The sequence below is a fragment of the Atractosteus spatula genome, chromosome 24, assembly GCF_055471065.1.
Source record: "Atractosteus spatula isolate fAtrSpa1 chromosome 24, fAtrSpa1.hap1, whole genome shotgun sequence".
Taxonomy (NCBI): domain Eukaryota; kingdom Metazoa; phylum Chordata; class Actinopteri; order Semionotiformes; family Lepisosteidae; genus Atractosteus; species Atractosteus spatula.
Genome location: NC_142729.1, coordinates 11401706 through 11428435, shown reverse-complemented (window position 1 = coordinate 11428435; position 26730 = coordinate 11401706). Strand labels below are relative to the sequence as shown.

The 26730-nt window shown below is 37.9% G+C and overlaps 1 protein-coding gene and 1 gene segment (V, D, J or C); both read left to right on the top strand.

The window, feature by feature from the left end:
• Positions 1 to 26730, top strand: part of LOC148815891 (Ig kappa chain V-III region MOPC 321-like) — a 736297-nt gene that overhangs the window by 365765 nt on the left and 343802 nt on the right.
• The window catches only part of LOC148815896 (interferon-induced protein 44-like), a 50506-nt gene continuing 37958 nt past the window's right edge, over positions 14183 to 26730 (top strand). The window contains exons 1-3 of one of the 3 annotated variants that reach the window (XM_088904753.1): positions 14183 to 15505; positions 16785 to 16811; positions 25011 to 25049. In XM_088904753.1, the coding sequence (XP_088760879.1) occupies positions 16787 to 16811; positions 25011 to 25049 (64 nt within the window). In that variant the 5' untranslated portion in view covers positions 14183 to 15505; positions 16785 to 16786. Of the gene's footprint in view, positions 15506 to 16784; positions 16812 to 16989; positions 17054 to 25010; positions 25050 to 26730 lie in introns of those variants that run through there. The other 2 variants (XM_088904752.1, XM_088904754.1) reach the window with 2 other exon arrangements.

Sequence of the window (26730 nt, the reverse complement as noted above, 5' to 3'; positions counted from 1 at the left end):
CCCAGCCTCTCTCATCTAAGTTCTGAACCCTCAGATTGAACCCTTTCAAATGCACATTGAAATCTACCTCTACCTCACATGTCAGGACATTTACTCTCCATAATTTTGTATGCTTTATTTAATTATGTTGACATACAATTTTGCACGACTTTTGTTGTTTTGCACATTATCAGTTGTTGTTTTGCACGTTGTCTGTTGTCATTCTTCTCTTTCTTTTCTTACAATTGTATGGTGTTTTGCACTACTTACCGTCTGAGAGCTAGCTAAAAAGCACCTCGTTATACCATATACCTGTGTATGAGTATAATTACAATAAACTTGAATTTATAAGAAACCAAGGTTAGAAAAAATAAATTTCTAATGTCTAATGATGCCGTATTGAAAAAATCATAAAAACACTTGGTTACAGCATTATGAGTGTTGTGTTTAAAAGCTATTGAGTCATGAAGAAGACCTCCCTATTCCAGTGTATTGCATGTCTAATGGTGGTGTATTGAAAAAAAAATCATAAAAAATTAAATAAGGTTTCAGAAAACAAAGCAAAATTGTGAAAAGTCAGAGGACCTGCCTAGTGTGTAAAACACTTAGTTGCAGCATTATGGGTGTTGTGGTTTAAATGCTATTGGCTCATGAACAGCATCCCCCTATCCCAGTGCATTGCCTGTGTAGCAGCGAGGCTTATTAAGGTACAGGAATTAAGTTTTCTGCTCCCTTGCCAGTCCCTCTCTCCTTCATCTCAGTGGTGCCTGATACAGAGAGGCCATTCCATTTGGTTCACAGTTAAGGTGTTTTTCTAGCTAATAGAGTGTCCTGATAAGAAGCAACTCCCAAAGCTGAACCACATCAACCACTCTAACAAATGCTCATTTCTGGCGCCTTAAAGTCTGAGATTCCAAGGGAAAGTGTTATTCAAAGTTGGTTTACAACCCTAAGGTCAGAGTGCATGGTTACTCATCATCAGCCAATCAGGAACTGGTAGGGCAGGTTAACCCCACGTGGGTCTCTGATGCCCATGAAACTTTCAACCAATGAATGGCCTGCAATTCCTCCAGGTAAAACAGGCAACACAGAACGCCTGTAGCACAGTTCCCAAGGGTGCAGGACATTCTCGCAGCATGCCTGCTGGACATTCAGTCTCAGGGCTGCTCCTGAACATCCTCCGACTCAGACCGAACCACCACGTAACGGCCAGTGTGTCCGAGTGCAGGACTTTCTTTTGTTTGCTAAGAGTCGAGAGTGGAGGTTGCCAGCGCATAACCAAAGGATCCACCCGAGGTTAGCATCACCAGCAAGCCTCGTGAATCAGTATTCAAAACTAGCACTTCTTCAGGAACGAACCTGTCTTCTTCCTGACCTGCTGGGACCCGCAGTCACTTTTCTCCTGTGCACAAACTTTGCTAGTTGCAGCCAACATTAACTAGCCGGTCTTCAGAGAGCATCAGCAGAGCAGCAGGGATCTCCCCCACTTCACTCCAGCCGCACCGAGCACTGCTTGGCACCGAGCCAGAGAGCGCGGATTGGACAGCAACAAGCCTTCCACTGCTTCTTTGTCCGCGGAAGATCTGAATCCACACAGATTGGATGAGTATTCAACTTTCTGCATTACCACTTGAGAATTCAATTGTTATCCCAACCAATTGATATCAATTTAATTCCTAAGAGTTATGTACTTGTTTTTGAGTATCTAATGTAGAAGTTATAACCATTTACGAAACGGTCTAAATGAATGATATACTGAACGTATGTCCTCTTGATATATGTAACTCTTCGTAACTGAATGAATATATATCTTTTGTATTCTGATAACCCTCACGATAAGATCTCTTAGGTTTACATGCATATTCTATGTATTAATAAATGTATCCTCTAGTATTAGTACCTGTGTGTGCATTGAGTTATATTGCATGGCTGGATTCTAAGGCCATTAAAACAATCAATTTTGTGATTTACTGCTACAATTAATAATTGTCCCAGTAAATGCCCAAACCCCTACAGAACCGGTGCCTAGTGAGCGCACACTACACATTGTTAGCAAAATATTTTGAATTATATTTTACCCTATTTTTTCTTTAGTTTTGTATTTAACTTATTATATGATAGTCAGATTTAATTTATATTTGAACAATGAAAATATATTTTTACAAGATGCGGGGGAAAGTGCAACAACTTATTACAGTGCTAAATTCAATATTGTTGATTACTAATAGTTTATGCTAACACCTAACTTTCTTAATTAGATTTATTTAAATCAGTGAACTAAGTGTAACATTACATTCAGAAATACAATCAAGAATAGTTTTGTGGTGTTTGTATAGATGAAACGTTTCTAAAATGTATAAAGTAACAATATTAAAGACGATTAAAATCTGTAATCTTTCCACTTGTATGTCATTAGAAAGTACAAGAAGTTTCTGCTTTGTCTAAGGATGGTATCAAAAAGTAGTCTAAGTGGTGAGAAAGCTGTGCTTAATGATAATTAAGGGACTTAAAAGTAAAAAGAGATGCTTCATATTGCTTGACTAATTTTAAAAACTAAGTTATAAATGCAGACGCGATTGATGTATTAAGCGCCCCAGGCAGCAGAACTGAGCTCCTCGCCTCCTCCCTCTTTCGGTGCCGCGCCGGGTCTAAATATCTAAACATATGTATCTACTTGCTATGTATCTATAGCAAGTAGTGTCACTGTATTCCACTTTCTTTGAAAAAACGGAAAAACAGATTCACAACACGACGCGTTTAAATAAATAAATTTAAACGGGAAGAAAGCTATGCTGAAAGTTTATTAATATACTTAGAAGACAAATATAACAATTTATGTTGCATTTGTCTGATTGTGAATAAAAAAATACATATAATTATACACCCGTTTGCGATTTAAATCAATATAAATGTTTATATTGTAACACATACTGTACAGCCTCCATTTCTCTATAAAAATTTAAAAGAGCCTAAGATGGGAGGTCTACTCTCAGTGACAGCTGACAATCCTCCATACACTCAAGTGAAAAACTAATAATGCCAATGTAAAGATGCAACACCGAAGATATGATTAATAACCTTTTAAATCTGAAGGGAGATCTAAAGGGACCCCCCCGCCCCTTTTTATGGTCAGCCACTAAGATTTCCCTCCAGTGGTAAAATTCCATATAAATATTCAATACTAAAACGGGCACAGTAAAGACATTTAAATCTTTCTACGACAAACCAACGCACCACGAATGCCCCTGTCGGTCAACCAATCACGTACTGCGGTATTTTGCGTCATCGCGCATCAGGATGAGCAAGGATGTAGCCAATTACCCGCGGTATGTGTCTGCACTTTGAATGGCTGCATCTGTATATCTATAATATAACAACTAACACTGTTTTATGTAAAGTTTTACTTCACGTTTTCGATAAACTACGCCGTTGTCGATTAACTACACCGACTGCAGAGAGTAAGCCTGGTATTCAGCGACTGGCTTAGGCATTCGGCGTCTCCCCGTAAAACAAACTCCAAAACCTGATGACTAACCACCTGGCTTGGGCAGGATAAGGACAAAGGGTGAGTTGTGATTATGTCTTCCACTGAGAGCACTCCTGTGTTTTGCGAGTCCTGCGGTATGTACAGTGTAGACTGTTCCACCAACAAAATAGATCATTTTAAATGCCAGAAATGTTTAGTTAGAGTAGAGTTGGAGGACAGAATCTGTGTTTTGGAGGGGCGCATTAGCACACTATTAGATATTAACAGACTGAGGGATGGGATTCAGCTCGGAGCACTCAGTCAATTTAGAATTGGCTGCAGTCCCTCCCGGCCCAGCAGTCTCTAGCTCGGCACCGGCATCAGCAGCAACCACACGCGAGCCCTAGGTCACGGTCAGACAGGGGTCTAAGAGCTCAAAGACTAGACCCCTGCAGACCAGTCACCCATCCGACTCAGCAACAGGTTTTCTGCTTTAGGCAGCACGCCTGTAGATGCGGATAAGATGCTCATAATTGGCGACTCGATAACCAGGAATGTTAGAATTCCTAACCATCAAAAAGCAGTGGTCTCTGTAAAATGCCTCCCTGGGGCCAGAGTTTCTGACATTAATATACCAATCCTATATAGAGGGGATGTACCCTATAGTAGGCTATACTCCCTAAATCGCTGGCTAGAGACTTGGTCTGCATCCAATAGAATAACCTTTATTAATAATTCTGACATTTTTTGGGAACAGCCTGGCTTTCATAAATGGGATGGTCTCCACTTTAACCACAGAGTATTATTAATTCTATCCCAGAATATAGCAGAGAAGTTGCTTGCTTGACTACTAAGAGCACCACCCAGGTCTCAGCCATGTGATCTTAAATCACGTGCTGTCTGTACTCTCACCTCTAGTTCACCTCCTGTACCAACCCAGGTTCTCTACCACACGGCATCCCATCAATCATATTACTATTCAGAACCAGGTATGAGTGTGAATAGACAGAGTATTGCAGCTATCACTAGACCTACTGTAGATTAAAATTCAGATGTTCCCTTAGGGGCTCCTGTGTTGACAATTTAATCTTCATTCCACTGGTAAACCTAAATCAGTTAAAAATGAAAACAACCATTAAATGCTCACTGTTAAATGTTTGCTCACTAGGCAACAAATCAGTTCTGGTTAATGATATGGTGCTTGACACCAACTCTGACCTGTGCCTACTAACAGAAACCTGGCTTAGACCCACTGATACTATTCCTTTAGTTGAAGCCTCACCTAATGGATATACTTTTTTACAGAAAGCTCATTGCTCAGGACGTGGAGGTGGCCTAGCAGCCATCTTCAGTGAGTCTCTGAGAATTGGATTAAAAGCTACTAATAACTTTCACACATTTGAAGCGATGATTCTTAAAACAGCACCCGAATCACCTACATACAGTACATTATTTTAGTGTACAGACCCCCAGGACCACATGCATTGTTTCTTACCAAATTTGGTTAACATTCATTCATATGCTGGTGACACTCAAATATACAATACATTTTGTTAACACCAAACGACAACTATTCTATTATCACTTCAGTTAATTTTACACACTTCAATGAAGTAACTTAGATGTGTAAAAACCTTTTTTTACTCAACTCTGATAAAACTGAGGTTCTGTTGTTTGGAGTAAAAAATACTGATAGGACTACAAAGGAACAAGTAATAGGTTTATTCCATGCTGAAAAAAAAGAAGAAAGAAAACACAACTTTTCAGCCGTGGAGCCTTCTTCAGGCTGAAACGTTGTGTTTTCTTTCTTCTTTTTTTACTTGTTACCTATTATTTGTTCCTTTGCAGCCTACCCATGCTGACGCAGCTACCCACCTGAACTGATAAGACAACTATAACTTCAGCACTTAACTGGGAGGATTTAAAAATTTGCCTCAAAGACTCAGCACGTAACCTAGGCGTCAAATTAGACACAAGGTGCTCATTTAATTCTCATGTTAAAATAGTATCTAAAACATGCTTCCTACAGTTATTCCAAAACTATGGCAGTTTCTCTCCACTTAAGACACAGAGAAATTAATACATACTCTTGTACACAGTAGGTTAGACTACTGCAATGCCCTACTATCAGGGAGCACCCACCACTCTTTCAATACCTTACAGCGAATTCAGAATGCAGCAGTTAAAATTGTTACTAGGAGCAGAAAATACTACCATATAACCCCCATACTTAGCTTTCTTCATTGGCTTCGTGTCAGGTACAGGGCGGACTTCAAAATCCTTCTACTTACTTACAAGTCTCTCAGAGGTCAGGCACCTGTCTAATGGAGCTTATTAATGTTTACCATTCAAGTCGCCTGCTTAGATCACAGAATGCAGGTCTTCTTCAAATTCCATGAATTAATAAAATAACGGTTGGTGGTAAACCTTTTAGTTACAGGGCCCCTAGCTTATGGAACAGTCTCCCACCCCATATTTGGGATGATCAATCTCAGTATTCAAATCCAGACTGAAGACCTACATGTATCACTTCAGCCTAGCCTACTCACACCTTACATTATAGCCTGCTGCAACCATGGCTGCTGGTGCTGCTGTACATGTCATTGTGTGTCTCTATGTTGGTCCACCAAGAAGATACATCTGTTCTGTCAAAATTTTCCTATTCTCCTCCCCACATGTCCAGATGGTGCCCAGGCTGGGTACCATCTGAGTTGGATGCTGCATCACTGCCATAGATCCAAGAGGGACATAGTAGACATAGCTATCTTTTAGGAGGAATTTACTGGTCTAGAGATCTGCATGGAGTACTAACACTTCGGCCAGCAGCCATATCACCCTGCAACACAACTAGCATCCCACTGAAGCTAAGCAGGTGTGAGTCTGGTGTGAGCCTGGTCAGTACCTGGATGGGAGACCTCCTGGGAAAAACTAAGGTTGCTGCTGGAAGTGGTGTTAGTGGGGTCAGCAGGGGGCGCTCACCCTGTGGTCTGTGTGGATCCTAATGCCTCAGAATAGTGACGGAGACACTATATCGTAAATAGGCGCCGTCCTTCGGATGAGACGTAAAACCGAGGTTCTGACTCTCTGTGGTCATTAAAAATCCCAGGGCTTTTCTCGAAAAAGAGTAGGGGTGTAACCCCGGCGTCCTGGCCAAATTTCCCATTGGCCCTTACCAATCACGGCCTAATAATCCCCATTACTTCATTACTCTACTCTCCTCCCCACTAATGGCTGATGTGTGGTGAGTGTTCTGGTGCACTATGGCTTCTATCGCATCATCCAGGTGGGGCTGCACATTGGTGGTGGTGGAGGGGAGTCCCCATTACCTGTAAAGAGCTTTGAGTGGAGTGTCCAGAAAAGCACTATATAAGTGTAAGCAATTAATTAATTAACACACAGAAGACATGATGGATGGATGGATTAATACCCTTATTCATTTATTTCCTTTTTTAAAATATATAATGTTAGCATCCCCAAGGGGGTTGGGCAACCAGTTGACCTTGGACCCCTAGAGGTTTTTTGTTCTCCTTACTAAGGAGTTTTTGGTTCCTCTCCTCCATTGTCTTCTGGTCTTCTCTTCTGTATGGACAAAATGTATGGTTTCTTGCATTGTTAAGCGTCTTGGGGCAACCCTGTTGTGAAAGGCGCTATATAAAAATAAATTAAATTTAATTGAATACAGAAATGACACAGAGTACCAGTGCGATTCAAAGTATGAGTTGAGGTTATATAGACATACAGTTACAGAAGATGAAAGGGTTTCCTGGTAAGTAGCTCCAGCACCCTCCCCAATTGACACATTTGTACATCAAAGGAGAACACCTGAGAAAACAGACTGTTTGTTTATGACTCCCCTACCAGTCCTGGAGCATCTTGTTGTGTTTGTGTTTCTGTCCTGCTGGGCCACTGCCAGAGGGTATGCCTAATTTTACATGTTATTTCTCAAACAGCCCAGCAACAGTTAAGGGCTCCTGGGAGGGCTTAACCCTTTACTTCATTAGTTATCAGTTAAACTACTTTGGCAGACATTTCAAGGACTTTCTAGTCATGTGCTGTTGATGCAAAAAGGGTAAAAAGTTTTGCCCATTCACATTTTAGTAATCCTCTTACAATGTTACTTTTCACAATGTGACATCCAGGGCTACTAAAAACTGGACACAATTTGCATTCCCAGCAACTGTTGGACAGGAGGTGTATTACAGGTAACATAATTTATGACACTGCAATTGGATACAAACATCCTACATATGTTGCAAAGAGATGTTTTTCTCTGCTAACAGGCCACATTGAGACAATGCGCCAAGTTTTAGCCTACAATGCTTTAAGTTGCACTATCCAATTGCAACTTAGCTTTACTTTTGCCAACATCACTACCAAATTAAATGTCATAACTAAGCTAGAATTCACAATGACATACCCGACAAAACTGCACAGAGGAAACTTGAGCACAATGAAGTCACTGAAGCACTTTCCAACCCATCATGCTACACTCCTTTCCACTGTAAATTGGGACTAGGAGGAGTTAATAGATATGTAGCCAAATTCGTAGATCATATCTCTAACAAACACTTTCATAAATTAGGACTTTAACAGGGTTCATAATGTCCATACTCAACTCCCCCAAGGGCAGTATTGAGGAAAACCATTCTAAATGTCTGGATGAGATGTTTGGACTCAGAACATAGGGAGCATGTATGGATAGTGAAAAGCTTTTAAGATAAATGTGTTATGAATAACTACCTTAAAATATTTTTGATTTACTAGAATGATTATGTAAATTGTTAAAAAGAGCATTAGTTTCTCCCTATTTTATATACATATAAATAAGGAAGTCAGGTGTTAGCATAAACTATTAGTAATCAATAATAATACATTTGTAATGTAATAATTTGTTGCACTTCTTCCACATCTTGTAAGAACATTAATTTACAAGATTTTGTTAAAATATACATTGAATCTGACTGTCAGAAAATAAGCAAAATACAAATTTATAAAGTAAAAAAATGAAGACATTAAGGTAAAATATAATTTGAAATTAAGACAGGATACACTTTTTTCTGTGTCTCTTCCTACTCTCTCTCACCCGCTTTGATTCTGACACAAAATGATTAAAAAATGTAAGGGAATGTTTTATGCCAGCCAGCGCATTATCATCATATGGAAGCCCGGTTCTGCCAGGGAGTAAAAAAAACGCGCTATGGTATCTCAGAATTGCGACTTAGTAACTCAGAATTCCGACTTTATATCTCGCAATTGCGACCTTTTATCTCACATTTGCAACTTCGAAATCCCACATTTCATTGTCTGTCCTTTTGTTATTGTAACGGATTCGGGTTCTAGGGCTTGTGCCCTCGCTGCTCCCACACTACTTCATGCCTCACTGAAGTAGTGTCCAATCAAAGGTTTGATGTTTTTTCATTTTGAAACCGTGATCTTCACTTGCATGTGTGAAGCAGAGTTAACAGCTAAAACATTATTAATAATATCTTCGTGTCGCATTAACATTGGAATGTTCTTACAAGTGTAAAAATAGGTGATACACAACGTGTCTCCTCTATACTCTATACTATAACTCTTCGGTTTACAGAGAAATTCCACCAGAGCCACAAAACATTGTCCAGTAAAACTCTTCTTGTGTCAAATTTCCAGGGAGTAACCCTGTTACAAAAGGGAACAGCGCATCGGTCCTTGACTATGGTTAAACAGTATAGTACATACGATGTCTGGTGGTGATTCGGCGTTCGCTTTTCTGTAATCTGTACAGAACCGTGACGTCTCATCACTGTTTGCTACCAATAAACGGGGGGGCTTCACAGACTTCCTTTTTTGAACTCAACTGCACTCCAGTAAATAATGTACAGTTTATCACCTTCTGCAATGCTGCAAGTTTAGCAGGATTTGTGCAATAAGTACATTGTTTAATGGGGATGACATTACCTACGTCTATATCACTTATAAGACACAGATTTCAGTCGGAGTATCTGTTAATAAAACAGAGCGCCTTCTAATAAATTTTATAGTAACTACTGTACTGCATTATTTCTTTATCCTTTTAGCTAAATGAGGAGAATCAAATCAGTCAGAATATCGGAATGACAATTGTAAAAATACCCTTCTTCCCTCCTTTGTTTAACTTAAAAAAATTTGTGAAGAAATCCTTAATCACAAAACCATCATTTAATTTATCCAGATACACAAATTCATGCCAGAGCCAACAACAAGCTATAATAGTGGACTATTTTTATGTATTCACTATATAAGAAACAAACCTAAAGTAATATTCTGATAGCGCTTTGAACCACTGGGTGCAGTGCTTTGTCCATTACCACTACAAGGACAATAAAAGTTTTTTTAAAAGAAACGGATTTCAAAATGTTTCCGAAATGTCCACCTCTGATATTTTAGCTGCTTAGTTACACAGTTTAATTAGAGGCATGTGCCTTGAATCGTTAGCTCCTTGGAACTCTGACAGGACCACTTTGTGGGGGTTTCATGACTCACCAGCACGGCGACCCTCCTCTCAGTAAAGCCCCTGGGGGCAAGCACAGCCATGTCCTGAGTAGATTTATTTTCCTGCCCCACACATCAGCTTGTGGGCTTTCTGCCCTGCACCCCTGGCCACCTGGAATGGTACCTCCCAGTGCCATCAACCCCCCTTCTTCTGGGGCTCAGTAGTTGGTTTTGTCCCAGAACCGAGGGTTCAATTTTCTCTGAATGCATCACAGATTTCTTAATACTCTTCAATTTCTATTGTCAGAAATTGTCACCCCCAAATGCAGGGACTACTTTTGCTTTGTAGACGACTACACAATCTAGCAATTCTAAAGGACGCTAAAAGGGCCCTTTTCCTCTTACCACAGGTTACTTTTATTGCTCAGATCCCCAGTGCACCTACAGTCCAGACAAGATAGTTGTCATATATAATATTCCAATTATTTACAGTACAGCACATAAAGATATTCCCTTAACACAGTATTTCTACGAACACTCAGCCAGTACACAGAACACATGACATGACTTACTCCTAGAGCAGACCACAGTTTCCAGTACAAAAATGTCTCACATGAACAGTCAGACAGTGCCATGCTCTCAGATTAGGTCCAGTCAGTAACCTGGTGTGCCTCCTTACTTCACAGTGAAGAAACAGTTATGTTTTAGGCATCTTCCTCCATAACAGTGTAGCAGCAATGCTTAGTAATAAGACAGAATTAAGTGTTGCTCTGCTTTCCCAGTGGGGCCCTCTCTCTCATCACTTGTCCAGCCACAGATAAACTATTCACATGCTCACTGACTTAGGAATGTAGTCCTCCTGATAAGGACAGCTCCCAAGATTGGGAGGTAACCAGTCATCATAATGGATTGCAAAGGAACAAGTAATACGTTTTATTCCATGTTGAACAGAGAAGAGAAAACACAACATTTTGGCTGTGAAGCCATCTTCACAGATAACTATCTTGTCTGGTCTGTAACTCACATCTGAAGAAGGATTCATAGCCAAAACATTGTGTTTTCTCTCTTCTCCTTTCAGCATGGAATTAACCTATTACCTGTTCCTTTGCAGACTACGCATGCTGATGCAGCTACCCAACTGAACTATCATAATAGATTGCCTACTTCTGGCACCTACAGTAAATGTCTACTCGAACCCTAAAAACATCTTATTATGGTTCTAGAGTCAGAGGTTATGGTCAGTCTTTTATCAAGTTGACCAACAAATCAGGAACCTGCAGGGCATGGTAACAGCATATGCCTGGCAACCTGTTGACCAATTACCAGCCGTATTTCCCCCAGTTAAAAGGCACTTTACACAGCTCAGATTTGCTCTCCTCCATCCACTTTTGTGTTCAACTCAGACTCAATCACGTGACTGCAAGTGCTGCGGACTGGGTGCAGGACTTGAAACTTTGTTCCAAGTGCTGAGACAGAGAGTAAGCCCATACGTAGACAGAATTCTGCCCTAAGTCAGCCTGCAGCACCACTTTGTGAACTGCTAGCAAACAAGCGTATCATGCATGCCTGATCAATGGATCAAAATACAACTGGACTTTGTTAGCATTTGAATACTTTATTCAGAAGTAGCCGCTATGATATTTCTTCCACCTTACAAATATTGCCTATATTAGGCACTTTTTAAATCAGTGTCCAATGCTAAGTACTTGATTCATGCATTTATAAATTCAGGGCTCGATTTCTCCAACTCTTGACTCTAGGAGATCCCTAACTCTCTTCTCAACAAGTTGCAATATGTTAACAGTTCTGCTGCAAGACTACTAGCTCACACCAGACCCTGTCATCATATCACTCCAACATGTAATTATCTCCATAGGTAGCCTATAAAAATCACATATTCAACATAAGATCTTGTTACTGACTTACTTTCAAGGCTGTAAACAACCTGGCTCCATCATTACATCTCTGAACTCCTCCATGTTTACATTCCCCCTGGAGGCTCTGTTCAGTTGAGGCTGGTCCTCTACTCACTGTACCCGGGGCTAAAGTACTGACTTGTGGTGACAATGCCTTTTCAGTCGCTGCTCCAGTTTTGGGAAATTACCTTCCTCAGATTCTACGAGACACGACATCTTTAATTCTTTTCAAGTGTAGCCTTAAAATATACCATCTGACCAAGGTGTATGTCTATTTGCATAGATCTATAAAAATCTGTATGTAAAATATGAAATCACAAAAATCCTTGTTGTGCAAATAAGATAATACTGCTTCTCAGTGATATACAATAAACAGATCATTAAATATATACATATAATTTAAAAGATGACAAATTTATAAGTATAATTGTGGACATGAGGATAATAGAGTTGACATAAGCGTAATGTACAGTAATTCACAACAGTCATACAGTAATTTATTTCAAATTAATTAAATATCATTAATAACTAAAAGATGTTTTAAAAATATTTTAAGGAAAAACACATTTTCATATACGAGGAGATATATAATTAAAAAGTTAATTCAACAAAGAATAGAACAAATACTATAATTCCATAATAACATCATTAGTTGACAGTTTTCCAAAGAGAGAGAAACGATTGCAGCATTTGAATCATGTCACTGGATTTCTCAATTAGTTGACACAGCTCTTTAAGGATGTAATGTTATTTTCTAGACCACAAAAAGCCCTCCAGAAGACACTCATTTCTCTAAATCCAATGACAAATTGTGAGGACCACATTGTCTTTTTTGGGTATTAAAATATTTCTTTCTCTGAAAAATATATAACAAAAACATATACAGTATTTGTGTCTAAATTTTGCAAGTCTCTGCTTGGTGCATTGGCTGTAAGATTCAGGCATTCCTTATAAGAGGTCAGGGACTGTCAGCACCAAATTTCTTCTCCTATCCCACTACCACTAACCTCTAAGGCCAGGTTTGTCTTGGCAAGATATTTCTGACTGGTGAGTAACTGCAGAAAACTGCACTAAACAACATCACAGCCTCACTGGGGGCTCTTCAGCTTGCATACCTCTCTAGACATAGTGAAGACCCTGGGTGCCCAACCTTTTTTAATGTAAGATCTACTTTTTAATTCCAGTCCAGTATGATCTACCTGTGTGAATTTGGAGCTCTGATATGGGAAAAACAGACTGTGGGCACATCAGTACAATAATGATACCCATCACTAAAATGACAGCAAATAAAAGCAAGTGACTAATGCTACAGTGAACATGTTCCCCATTTTAGGACAAAGAATGTCATACTTTAATGTGATCATTGGCACTAAGAAGCAACTGCCAGTTTTTCATAGTCACGGCAGTAGCAGCTGGATTCAAATCTCAGGCAGACCAGAAGGTGTTCATCTGTCATAGTAGATCTGTACTTTGATTTAATAATTTTAATGTGAGAGAATGCAGACTCACACAAATAAGGTGATTTCAAAAAGGCAGACAAGTAAAAGGCACATCTTCTTATGTTGAGATATTTCTCCTCCAACAGCAGCTCCCAGAACTCCCTCTTCATCTCAGTAGTTGCCCTGGCTTTCATCTAACTGGCATTTTGCAGAGTGAGAATCTACTTCTCCACTGCTGTTGTGTCAAGGTGAAAGAGTGATCCCACTTTGAGAGGCTATATCATCCACATCTAAATCTGGGCATAATGGGAAGCACATGTGTGAGGCAACAGGCTCCAGAAATGTCAGTGAAATGTGTGTGGAACTCGGATGAGAGCTCCTGAACTTGTTCAATGTAACGTGCTGTCAAGCTGTGCTGTATCTTTGCCCTGATGCTCAAGCTCTGAATGCATATGATTAGTGTAACACAGGTCTTGGCACTGTTGCTTACTGGAGAGCACTTGTAATTTTCTATTGAACGTGTTGACACTGTTGATTATGTCGATGGCATTTTTATTTTGTCCCTGCAGCTCAACATTCAGCTCATTCAGGCCAGCATGTTTAGACGACTTGAGAAACAGTTCTCTGAACCTCATCAAAAATTTACCTCTGCTGAGACATTGCATGTCAGTGTGCAGCAACAAGTCTATGTGGTCTGCGTCTGCCTCCTCCAGGTGGACATCACAATGTCCATTATGTCTCTCATAAAATCTTCCCACACAATGCTTGCTGATGAATTATGCAGTGATAATGAATAAAATCCAGAAAAGTTTCACTGTTTGCACAGTGCAATGAATCCACTGGTGAGGCCAGCCATCGCCGGTGCTCTTTCACCATTGCTTCACATCGCCTTGTTACGGTATTTCTTCACAATTGAATGTCCTTGATGGCAGCTGAGATTTCATTTTTCTTTTAATCTCCAAACAGCAAGTCAGCTGCCTCAGCACATGCTTCTTTTATGACCTCTCCATCACTGAATTACTTTTTGTGTTTATCACAGAGCGATGCAATGATTTCCGCTTTTCACTCTTGTATTGGACCTTGTGGAAACCGACTCCTGTGCTGCTAGTTGAGATTTTAACTCTTCCACTTTTCTTTTCCGTAACTCACTTTTAGCAGGAAAGTCCACATCATACATTTTGTGTGGAGTTTTGAAATGTTGTTCTATGTTTCCCTTTCTTTCGTGTAGACGCTAGCATTGCAGATTAGACACACAAACTTTGAATGCAAAAGTACAAAAAAATAATCATGCTCCCATTCCCTGTGGTAATGGTAAGTTTCCGTTCTTTATGCTTCACTCATTTTTGCTCAAAAACAACAACTATCAAATAGGCAACAAACTTATCAAACTGTTGGTGAATTTATCATGGCCAGACTGTTTCGCTCCTTATGCACTGTAGCAGATGTAGGGTGCATTTGAAAGTAACACACTTTTTTTATTTACACAGCTCCATCAGCCAGCAACCAGGTAACAGAGACCTTTACAACCTACTCGACAAGGGTTAAACACACACAAGGGCAGTAAAATGTATGAGATTATATGCATAGAATGCATTGAATGGATGATTGGGCTATTGAAACAAGTAAATAGATTTTTCACAAAACATTCTTGAGATCAACCGCCAAGCACTCCAGTCGTTCGTGATCTACAGGCTGTGAAGACACTTACTAGGTAGTCTCAATTAAGTGTGTGCCCTCATTGTTTACTGATATCACATATGCATTAGAGAATGTTAAATAGTTAGGTCTTAATCCACATTGGTATAACTAGCATATAACAATATGTGCATGAAACCATTTGTGGGTGAGCCCTGTCCTGTCAAGTAATTATATAGACACCAAAGTGTAGAAATGTTAGGAACATTGAAAGTTTAAGAAAGTGAAAATTGCTGTTATTGTTGTTTCACATACTGTAAGCTGTATGAAATATGTCATTAAGCAAAACTTTAATCCCGAACATATCCAAGTGATGAAAGCTTCTCCAAAGCCAGTGATTGTGATGAAAGTGTGACACGAGGAACAGTGCCCTTAATGATTAATGATTAAACATCTTGAAATGATAATCAATACTGAAAGTGAAAATAAAAGTTTCATGTTTATCAGTCATCTCCTGATTGGTTCTCTGTGTTTTCTATAAATATATGTGACTTGAAGCCAAGGTTTAAATCACTATCTTTTTTTTTGGCTGACCAGACCAGAGCCTTTCTTTGAAACTGGTAAGAAAAATATTTTTTTATCCATAAATTTATAAACAAATGTAAACATTAACATATACATTAATGTATTTTATGTAAACATCTGCATCAATGCTGTACTTAAACTGTTTTGCATTGTAACAACAGAATAACAGATATACCTTTTTAAAGCAGGTCTAGATTACTAGATAATAATTTAATATTAGATGCATTAAATTCTTTACTTTTTTATTTTTAATTACTTTTCTTAGTTAAATACATCATGGTTCCATGCTGTAACACAATAATGTGTGAAAAGTTCCATGGGAGTGAATACATTTTAGGCAGTGTACTGTATATCTGACTCTCATATAACAGCCTCTCTCACCTACGGTCTGAACCTCACAGTGCCTTCTTTCTTACCAAAAACTCAAACACATATTGAAATCTACCTCTACCTCCATGTCAAAACACTCCCCATCATTGTTCTATCCTTTAATTATTCTGTTGGTGTATATTTTTGCACATCTGATGTTGTTTTGCACATTACCTGTTACCTTTTGTTGTTTTGCACATTGCCTGGTGTTGTTTTGCACACTGCCTGTTGTCTCGGTCTTTCTTTTATTATACAAATGTATTGTTGTTATTTTGTACTACTTATCATCTGAGAGCTAGCTATATAGCATTTCGTTATACCATATACCTGTATATGTATATGAGTATAATGACAATAAACTTTTGCCACTCATCAACACCAGTATAACCATTAGTATAACGCAGATTTGAGCATCATCAGCATAGAAATGATAATTTAGACCTTTTTATGTAATCTTAATAGTTAGCCAAGTGGGAACAGGTAAATGAGGAATAGCAGGGGGTCCCAAATCAATTCCTGAGGTACATGTCATGTAATTACTGAATTACATTATTACAATGATTAAATGGTACAGTATAAGTATTGACATGTATGCAGTAAACAGTAAACTTATGTTACTCTCCCTTATTATCTACATATATAATAAAACATTTAAGTTCTTGTATATATTAGTATGTTAGAAAATATAAGTTTTTGATGAATATACTGTAGAAATATGAGGATATTCTTTGAGTATTATAGCTTTATTTAATTAGACACCAGTGTTTATCCAAATTTCCTAATATGTTATTCCACCTTATGCTCTTCTAACTCCCTCAAAACAACCAGACAACACTCAAGTTACAGTGATGTGAAATCTTAACACACTTGGACACATGGTTTATAATAAATGTCACAAAATTGATGCTGATTGAATGTAACATGCATAATTCTATTTCCATACAGAAATGGGCAGTTCTGAATCAAAACGAGGTAAGATTAATCTTTCATACATAATCTACAAACAAAAGGTAGCTGAAAAATATTGTTTCTACATTTTATTTTTCATTGTTGAGTTAACCATTACTTGTTCCCTGAGTTTAGACAGTGTGACTAAAATGAGGAAAAGGGAATGGCATTAACTACTACAGATGCAGCCATTCAAAGTGCGCATTACAGACACGTACCGCAGGTGGCGTCGCGCATTGTGATGCAAGATGACGCTCGGTTCCGCGGTAAGTGATTGGTTGACCGACAGGGGCACTCGTGGTCCGTTGGTCTGTCGTAGAAAGACTTACAGTAAACGTCTTTGCTGTGCCCGTTGTATATATTGAATTTTACCACTGAAGGGAAATCTTAGTAGCTGAGCATAAAAAGAATAGGAGCATACTGTAACGCGGGTGAAGGCCATAAACGATATTAATTTTGGAACATAAACATACAGTATATGGCTGGTCTTGGTACTTTAAAGAAAAAATACACACCAGTATTCCATTTCTCCCTAAACATTTTAAGCATCGAAGTCTTTAACTAAAGAGATACCGGAGTCAACAAGCATACTTTTAGAATTTGATTAAAAGGGAATATAATATGGAATCGTGTATCTAACGAAATTAATAACGATATAATTATATTCATGTACCGCAACACAAGAATAGTACACGCTGTACATTGTCTGTCGATAATGTTTCTGTAGTGCTTTTTCAGCACCCTGCATGTGACTGGGTTAGGTTCCTGACTCCCATGTCACACGGTCTGTGATCGAATCCCATGGAACTATGACTTTATTTTTTAACAAACATTTCTTTGAAAAAATGAAACGTTTCCCTTGGTCAGAGATTAAATAAAACCTCACTCGCACCAAACAAATTTATATTTCTAAATATCACAACATGATCGGATTTAAGTCTTTTTAATAACAATGAATAGTCACCTAAACGCGATTCATTATATTGTTTTGAATCGCGTTTTGATTTAAATCGTAAACGCGTGTTTAAATATATGTGTTTAAAGGCGATATATAAAAGCGCTGATTCTTATGGAATGTGTTCCGCTGGGGATTCAAAAAATTTATTTTTTTTAATCGCGTATCTAAGGAAAATAGCAGTATAACTTTGTTCATGCACATCATTATACAGTATCTCATTTTGTATTTCTATAAAAAAAATCGTTTGCCCAGCCACTATTGTTGTTATTGTTTTTATCCTGTAAAGCGCTTTGAGGAGCACAGCTTTCTCACCACTTAGATTAGATTTTTGAAACCATCCTTACACAAAGCAGAAACTGATTGTATTTTCCGATGACATACTGTACAAGTGCAAAGATTACAGATTTTAATCGTCTTTTTTCTGAACCAGGGAAAATCTGATCATGTTTCTCTATAACAATAATAAAAAACTTTATTTTACATATCACCTTTAAAAATGGCATCTCAAAACAATACAGTAGATGTAAACCACAGATTACAAAGTAAATACCCAGACAAACGCAAACGCGTTTTTAATAAAATGCTTTCATTCATTCAACAGAGAGGGAGCGTAAAACCTGGGTGTAACAGCTGTTCCTTTTTCTGATCACTCGCTCTCTGGATAAACGTCTCGCCTGTCCAGTTCTTTGTTTTCCTAATTTGCCGATTATGCCTGCTGCGATCCACTCCTACCCTCACACCTAAAGAAGACTATTTTAAATTTCTTTGCGCATCCTTAAGGTGATATCACATAAAGGTGATATGTAAAATAATGTTTTTTTATTGTTGTTATAGAGAAACATGATCAGATTTTCCCCGGTTCAGAAAAAAAGATCTAAAGTATACTAGTTAGGGAAAATAAATCTAAACGGGGAGAAAGCTATGCTGAAAGTTTATTAAGATACTTAGAAGACAAATATATCAATTTATTTTAGTCAAAATTTTATATATCACCTTTAAAAGTGGAATCTCAAAGCAAAGTAAATACCCAACACTGATTGAACCCATCTGTCATGCTAATAAAACACCTTGAATTGAATTCAATTGAGGGAGAGAGGGGGGGAGGGTGAGCGAGATAACCAGGACACAAGGCAAATAAGATACACTCCACAGGCATTCACAACAGCAACATATGAAACGTTTGCACATATAGTTAAGTTATTACTTGGTTTTCAAAGTGCAATGAAATACAATATTGTTGTTGTTGCTGTTCTTGTTGTTTTTATCCTGTAAAGCGTTTTGAGAAGCCACCTTTAAAGGCGATATATACTGTAAAAGCGCTGATTCTTATGGAATGTGTTCTGCCGGGGATTCAAAATTTTTTTTAATCGCGTATCTAAGGAAAATAGCAGTATAACTTTGTTCATGCACATCATTATACAGTATCTCATTTTGTATTTCTATAACAAAATTGTTTGCCCAACCACTATTGTTGTTATTGTTTTTATCCTGTAAAGCGCTTTGAGGAGCACAGCTTTCTCACCACTTAGATTACTTTTTGAAACCATCCTTACACAAAGCAGAAACTGATTGTATTTTCCGATGACATACTGTACAAGTGCAAAGATTACAGATTTTAATCGTCTTTTTTCTGAACCAGGGAAAATGTGATCATTTTTCTCTATAACAATAATAAAAAACTTTATTTTACATATCACCTTTAAAAGTGGCATCTCAAAACAATACAGTAGATGTAAACCACAGATTACAAGGTAAATACCCTTAATCGTTTATTAAATTTAATCGTCTTTTTTCTGAACTGGTTTCACAGCGAAAGACACCTCCCCCCTCAAAAACCCAGGAAGTACAGTGCTAGTTAAGAAAGGCTAGGCTCCTCAATGAAATCGCTTTAACATGCTAATACGTTGGTGTAACAGTCCGGGCGTGGCAAGCTTCTAATTTCAACCCGTTCACGGCGAAAGGAACCCTTCTTTCATTTGAAGACAATGAACATATTTTAGCCCTGAATGAATTAATAGCAAACATGGTTTACATAAAAGACATTTTTCCAAGAAAGTTTAGCCTTTGTCACTAATGAAACCACTAAATAAGACATAAATATAAAAATCTTAAGATTTTTAAAATACATGACTTTGCTAAAATTTATTTGAAAATAAAAACGATTACAAACGCCAGGGGAGAGAGAGAACAGGGGATGTTGGTTTTGCATAAGGGGCGGGGCTATGGAAATAAAGTCTGTTTGGGAATGTGGAGTTACATGTTCTGGCTGTTTGTGAATTATCGTTGTTGAGTATGGAGTGTTGAGGTTTTGATTTTGTGTAATGCTTTATGTTGAAAATTGAGGTGGATTTTGTTTATGATAAAGAGGATAAACTGGGATGGGAGGAGGGTTTGGTTTTGCATAAGGGGCGGGATTATGATAATTGGAGGAATTTGCGAGAGTATAATGGTTTGATATATTTGATTTTGTATTGTGGTTGTTATCTATGTTTTTGGTTGGTATTATGTTTATATGGTTGTTTTTGTTGGTTTGTTGTTATTATGGTTATTAATAATACGATCTATAGTTGAAATTTGAGCCTAAATAAAAAGAAAAAGCAAGTGATTAGGTTTATGAGCAATCTAATTACTTATTCGTTTAAAACGCTATATAAAATAAAGTTTATTATTAATTTGCTGGACAGAGCGGTGAACATTATTATGCATAAGACAAAGATAACGATCCTGATCAGTTTAGAAATCTGTGTACGCTGTAAGGTTTTACTTCTTAAACTTTTAAAATACACGTTTCAAATAGAAAGAAATCCTCTTTCTGGTACAGTCGCATGAAGAGAGAGGCGAAACAGCCCTACACAGCCCTGTTGCAGTACACGAATATAATCATATCGTTATTAAATTCTTTAGATACGCGATTCCATATTATATTAGCAGAAAAGCTTAAAACTACCACTTTTTCACACGCTATTTCACATGTTAGTTAAATACTTCGATGCTTAAAATGTTTAGGGAGAAATGGAATACCGGTGTGTATTTTTCCTTTAAAGTACCGATTCCTGGAATCTGACTGGCTGACACCCTTCTGAAGTGGTTCCATAAGATCTGGTACAGGGAAAAGAAAGCGTTGATAAAAAAAGCCTGGATTCCCATGTATCTCAGAGAGCGAGTGATCAGAAAAAGGAACAGCTGTTACACCCAGGTTTTACGCTCTCTCTCTCTGTTGAATGAATGAAAGCATTTTATTAAAAACGCGTTTGCGTTTGTCTGGGTATTTACCTTGTAATCTGTGGTTTACATCTACTGTATTGTTTTGAGATGCCACTTTTAAAGGTGATATGTAAAATAAAGTTTTTTTATTATTGTTATAGAGAAACATGATTAGATTTTCCCTGGTTCAGAAAAAAGACGATTAAAATCTGTAATCTTTCCACTTGTATGTCATCGGACATTAACGAGTACAACCCCCTCTCTGCCGGAGTGCTGGCTGTGACGAATTAAACCGGTTTCACAGGTATTTTCAAAGTAGGAAGTACAGTGTTAACTAGTAGCTAGGCTCTTCAATGAAATCGCTTTAACATGCTAATGCGTTGGTGTAACAGTCCGGGCGTGGCAAGCTTCCAATGTCAACTCGACTCGATTGGAAGACAATGAACGTATTTTAGCCCTAAATGAATTAATAGCAAACATGGTTTACATAAAAGACATTTTTCCAAGAAAGTTTATAATAATACGATCTATAGTTGAAATCTGAGCCTAAATATAAAGGAAAAGCATTTTCAGAGAGAAATCACGCTGTGTTTATGTAGAAAAAGCGATTAGGTTTATGAGCAATCTAATTACCTATTTGCTTAAAATGCTATATAAAATAAAGTTTATTTAAAGATGAATGATAAGTGTCGCAGTTTAAATAATTTTCGTAGTAGGGCTTGGACAGATTCCAAGTGCATTTTTGCAATTTACGTTGCATTGTCCAATGTGCTGTTGTAATACAGTTTAGAATACAGTAAGTCTAAACTGTATCAGCTTTATTTATGGGTTGCAATTTAGAAAAGGTCAAAAACCACACTCAAAATGCAATTTAGAGCTTTCTGGCAAGAGGAGACACCCAAATTATAATGTAACATGCCACTGTTTGTGCATGAACAAAGTTATACTGCAATTTTCCTTAGATACGCGATTAAAAAAAATTAATTTTTTGAATCCCCGGCGGAACACATTCCATAAGAATCAGCGCTTTTATACAGTATATCGGCTTTAAACACATATATTTAAACACGCGTTTACGATTTAAATCAAAACGCGATTCAAATCAATATAAATGTTTATTTTGTAACGCATAGGTGACTATTCATTGTTATTAAAAAGACTTAAATTCGATCATGTGATATTTAGAAATATACATTTGTTTGGTGCGAGTGAGGTTTTATTTAATCTCTGACCAAGGGAAACGTTTCATTTTTTCAAAGAAATGTTTGTTAAAAAATAAAGTCATTTAGCTGTCTTTAGCCCTCTAAGCTGGTTCATACAGAAATGTAGAGAACCAGGCTCAGAACACACAGCTTCATTAGCGAATACATATGCAGGACAACTAGAGAAGACGTTTTACAGAGGATGGATTTTTAGAAACATCCCATCAGTGACATCACTGAAGTCAACTCCTACTGTAGGTAACTGTCGTTTGGATAGTTTCACAAGAACCAGACAAAGGTTTAAGCATCGCTTGTTCTAGATAAAACTGCAAAAAAAAAAAACAACAACCCATAATGTACTTCTTTGCGGCTCTGTTTGCCCAAATCATATATTCACAATGTGAAATTAGAAAATAATATTACGTAACCAAAATCCGCAATATGGAAACAGAACCTGTGTAATTGTTGAGAGATGATGTTCTCGTAACATTTTTACAAGACGAACTACAACATTTAAAAAATGACTTGTATGTACTTGATATCTCTAATCAATCCACGGCGATATAGTTAAAGCAGTCCCCGCACAAAACGAAACTAAAACACCCTGGGCATACCGTTTCGCGCTTCTTATCAGTTGCTCAAAATTAATTTGACCGTATGAAATGCATAATATAAACCTAGAAACATATACAGTACGTGAGCAGTATTTACGTAGTATCGGTGTCAAGACATACCTCTAAAATACTGTAAATCAAGTTAAAAATATCTCAAGACCAATTCTGGTCATAATGAAACCATGTTTCGTGTATGTTTTCTTTAAGTACCGAGACCAGCCATATACTGTATGTTTATGTTCCAAAATTAATATCGTTTATGGCCTTCACACGTGTTGCAGTATGCTCCTATTCTTTTTATGCTCAGGCACTAAGATTTCCCTTCAGTGGTAAAATTCCATATAAATATTCAATACTTAAACGGGCACAGTTAAGACATTAAATATACATATACATACTGTATACAGTACAGTTTGCATACGGTAATATGTTTATGTTCCTAAATCAATCTCTTTTATGAGCTTGTGAAAGGCATGGTGAATCGAGTCTCAAAAAATACTGTACTTTGCATGATTGGAAAAAAATGCGTGATTGCAAAATGCTGTGGTGTTACTTTTACAAAGACAGTCAATGAAAAAAATAATGTGGACCAGGGCAATACTTTGAGTTTACAGCTTGATCCAAGGTCATTTATTATTAATACTATTAGTAATATCTTCGTTAAAGACTTTGATGGCTACAGCTCAAACATGAGAGATTGAGCTTTATTAGCTCCACCTTGCGGAAATTCCGGATACTATTATTTTGCTAGCGGTATTTACCGGTAACTTGCGGTATTTACCGGTAACTCGCGGTAGACTGCGTACAGCGTACCGGAAAATAATGCGGTATCGCCCGCGCATTTTGAATGGCTGCATCTGTACCATGGACTTCACAGTGCCCTAAGAAACTTCAGATTCCCTGAAACACAAGCAGAGTTCCTGGACTTCAGGAATTTAGGAATATTTCAAGGACATGAAAGAGGCTTTTATTCTCTTTGGCCTGCAATTAGCAATGGCATTTGCCCTGAGGCTGTAGGACCTAAGGAGGTTAAAAGTTGATCTTTTTCCTCTCTGAAATTCAAGCTGACCTTGTGTAAAACTAGCTGTGTTTCTTAGGTTGATTTCCAAACTGAACTGACTTAATTGAAATATATCCCACAGCTACATTGCATTCCTTGGCCTACCATTCACAGCTGTAATATTTTCCATTTCTCTGGGACACAAGGATAACAGTGCTGGACCAATTTCTCTAATATATTGAAACAAAGGTCCTGGACCATAGCTTGGATTTGGGCATTAATGCATTAATGCATGTAGGGCACAGAAAGGTCAGTTTGTTTGCAAAAAAGGAGGATCAAAAGTGCCATTTTCATCTTCTTAACCCCTGTGCCTTGCAGCCCAACTCTCAACAGGCTCTTCCAGGAGGATAAGCTAGATTGAACGGGCCAGTTTCTCTGAGCCCTCTGTGAAACTAACCTCTTTACACCATTGTAGTGAACAGGGGTTTTAATTTACTGTAATAAAAATTCTGATGGTAAATTGTGAGAGTACTTTTTAGGAAGCAATCGAACATAATATAATATAAAAGAAAGGAACAGAGGTCTTGTAGCATAAAATCCTATACTCAATTTAGAAACCAGAAACCACAACCTTTTACAACACATTTATGCACTCGTCATTTTACACAATAGCAGCTTGAATAGTTTTAGGTTGAGATGTCCTTCGTATTTTGCCAAGAACAGTTTTGGAATCTTCTGTAAGAAAAACAGAATACACGACTGTCAATTTGCCAGGTGAGATGGAGGGAGCTTTAGAGAACCCTGTCATTGGATAGGTTCCATCTTTTAAGATACCACATCACAAGTTGTTGACTGGCTGAGATGCAATCAGGTATAGTTCTGGACTTTTAACCATTGCTCCATGGAAGGCGTTTTACAATATCACCAGGATGTTAACTGCAATACACACTGTAGACAATTCCTTGACAGATGCTATGGCTCTCAACCTGGAACATGTGGGTAATTCTGTTTGTCTGGCCTTGTGCTGCTGATCATAAAACCCTCTGTGCTTTTTACATGAACATCAACCTGTTTGGTACAAAATGTTTCATACCACTGCTCTTCAGAAACTGTTTGGCAGTAAAACAAGAGTCTGGGGAGTTACTGTACCTGGAAGCATTCAGACCCAGTTAATTTTAAAAGTAGTATTGTTTCATGAAACCAATCCTAACTGAATTTAACACACATAATTGTTTTTTAATACAGAAAAGCATCATTCCCCCCCAACACCACCACCAAATCCAGGTAAGGTTCCTATTTCATACATAATCTACAAACAAATATGAGACAAAAGGTGGCTCAGCAGGCCAAAATTGTATTTCTTTTGTCTACTTTTAACAATTACTTGTTTCACCATGGAGTTAACCATTACTTTAAAAAGTAATGCACTTATCCTACAGTATGAAGTGAAAGACAGGCTTGTCACTTAAGTGGAAATTTATTTAAAAAAAAAACAGTTTATACTATCCCTGTGATATCTTGCTCTTTTATCAGAGATCATATAAAAGGTTGCTTGGATTGTTTCCGTGAGTGGGATTGTCTTGGAATGAGTTTGATCAAACAATTGTGTGCACATCATACCCACCCCCTTACGCAGCCCATATAACTAAAGTGAGGAAAAGGAAATAGCATTGGGTTTCATGGTGTTCTGAAAACCTAAGAGAGAGGCACCAGACTGCTTGGTCAAGGCACACAGATTATTAGAAATCCTTAATAACACTTCATTCTCAGTGGAATAGTACACCTTGTCCCTACACCCTCCAGCTACCCTCCCTACCTATAAAACCTCCACCCATACTGCTTAAACAGTTACTCCAATGGAACCAATCCCAAAGCCCAGAGTCAACCTCCTGCTGCCATGTTCATCAGTACATTTTTATCTATAGTCTATATACTGTAATAATGTGCTATACTGCACATTGCCCACCCGTTAAATAAGCTCATCTATTCGCGGCATGGGATAAGCATCGAACACTGAGATTTCATTTCATTTTTGAAAGTTATAGTAAAACCTAATTGTTCTTTCTGGCTTTGGAACCAAATACAATTGGTTAGGCCCACTCACTATGAAACTACCATTGCTAACATTTGCTCCACCTTCTCTTAATAATCTTTCTTATTGCTTTGGGAATGCGGTAAGGGGAGACTATACATTTTTCCCTGGTTCCGTGATGATGTGTGTTATGTTTCCAGCTTCTCATACTGCCGCTTTAAGAAGGTGCAGACTTTTCCAAAGTACCTGACCACTCACCTGTTTCATTCGATCCTCACATTCTCTGCATTTCTCTATTTTAGGAAACCTTAGTCATTCACCCTTTGCTCAGTATTTTTGGAAGTTCTCTCCTAGTACTCAACACTTCTCTTCGTCTCGTTTGGTCTCGTTTCCCCTGTCTTACGGATTGCTTTTCTCCTCAGGCCTTGATTCTTGGATTACGCTTGTCGGCTTGCTGTTTTGGTTTTGCTTTATTGGTATTCGTACTCTTCAACTTTCTGGCTCCCTGGTTTATGACTTTGTTTTGTGTTTCCCTTCGGTTTTGAACTTTTGAACTGGTTTCAGGCTTACGGCATTAGAACACGTTTACACTACTCCGCGCAGGATTCTTCACAATCTACCTGGCTACTTTAACAATGTGATGTTGAATAAAGTGGTTTCTTCCTGGTATTCTGGAAAATACATCTTTATTCTGGGACAGGAACTCCTGCAAGTCTTGTCTCTGGTTTTGAGCTACTGTTAGTCTCCCTTGGCTACTGGATCAGTGCCTTCTTCTAGAGGATCAAGGACAAACTGGACTGGTGAGGATTCTGTCCCATGCCATTCCTTCAACAAATTAATGTTATAGATTTGAAATTGGCTTCTTTTTTAATTTTAATTTTATAATTAACAGGACCCAACTTTTACTGTCAGATTCCCACCACAAAGCCACAA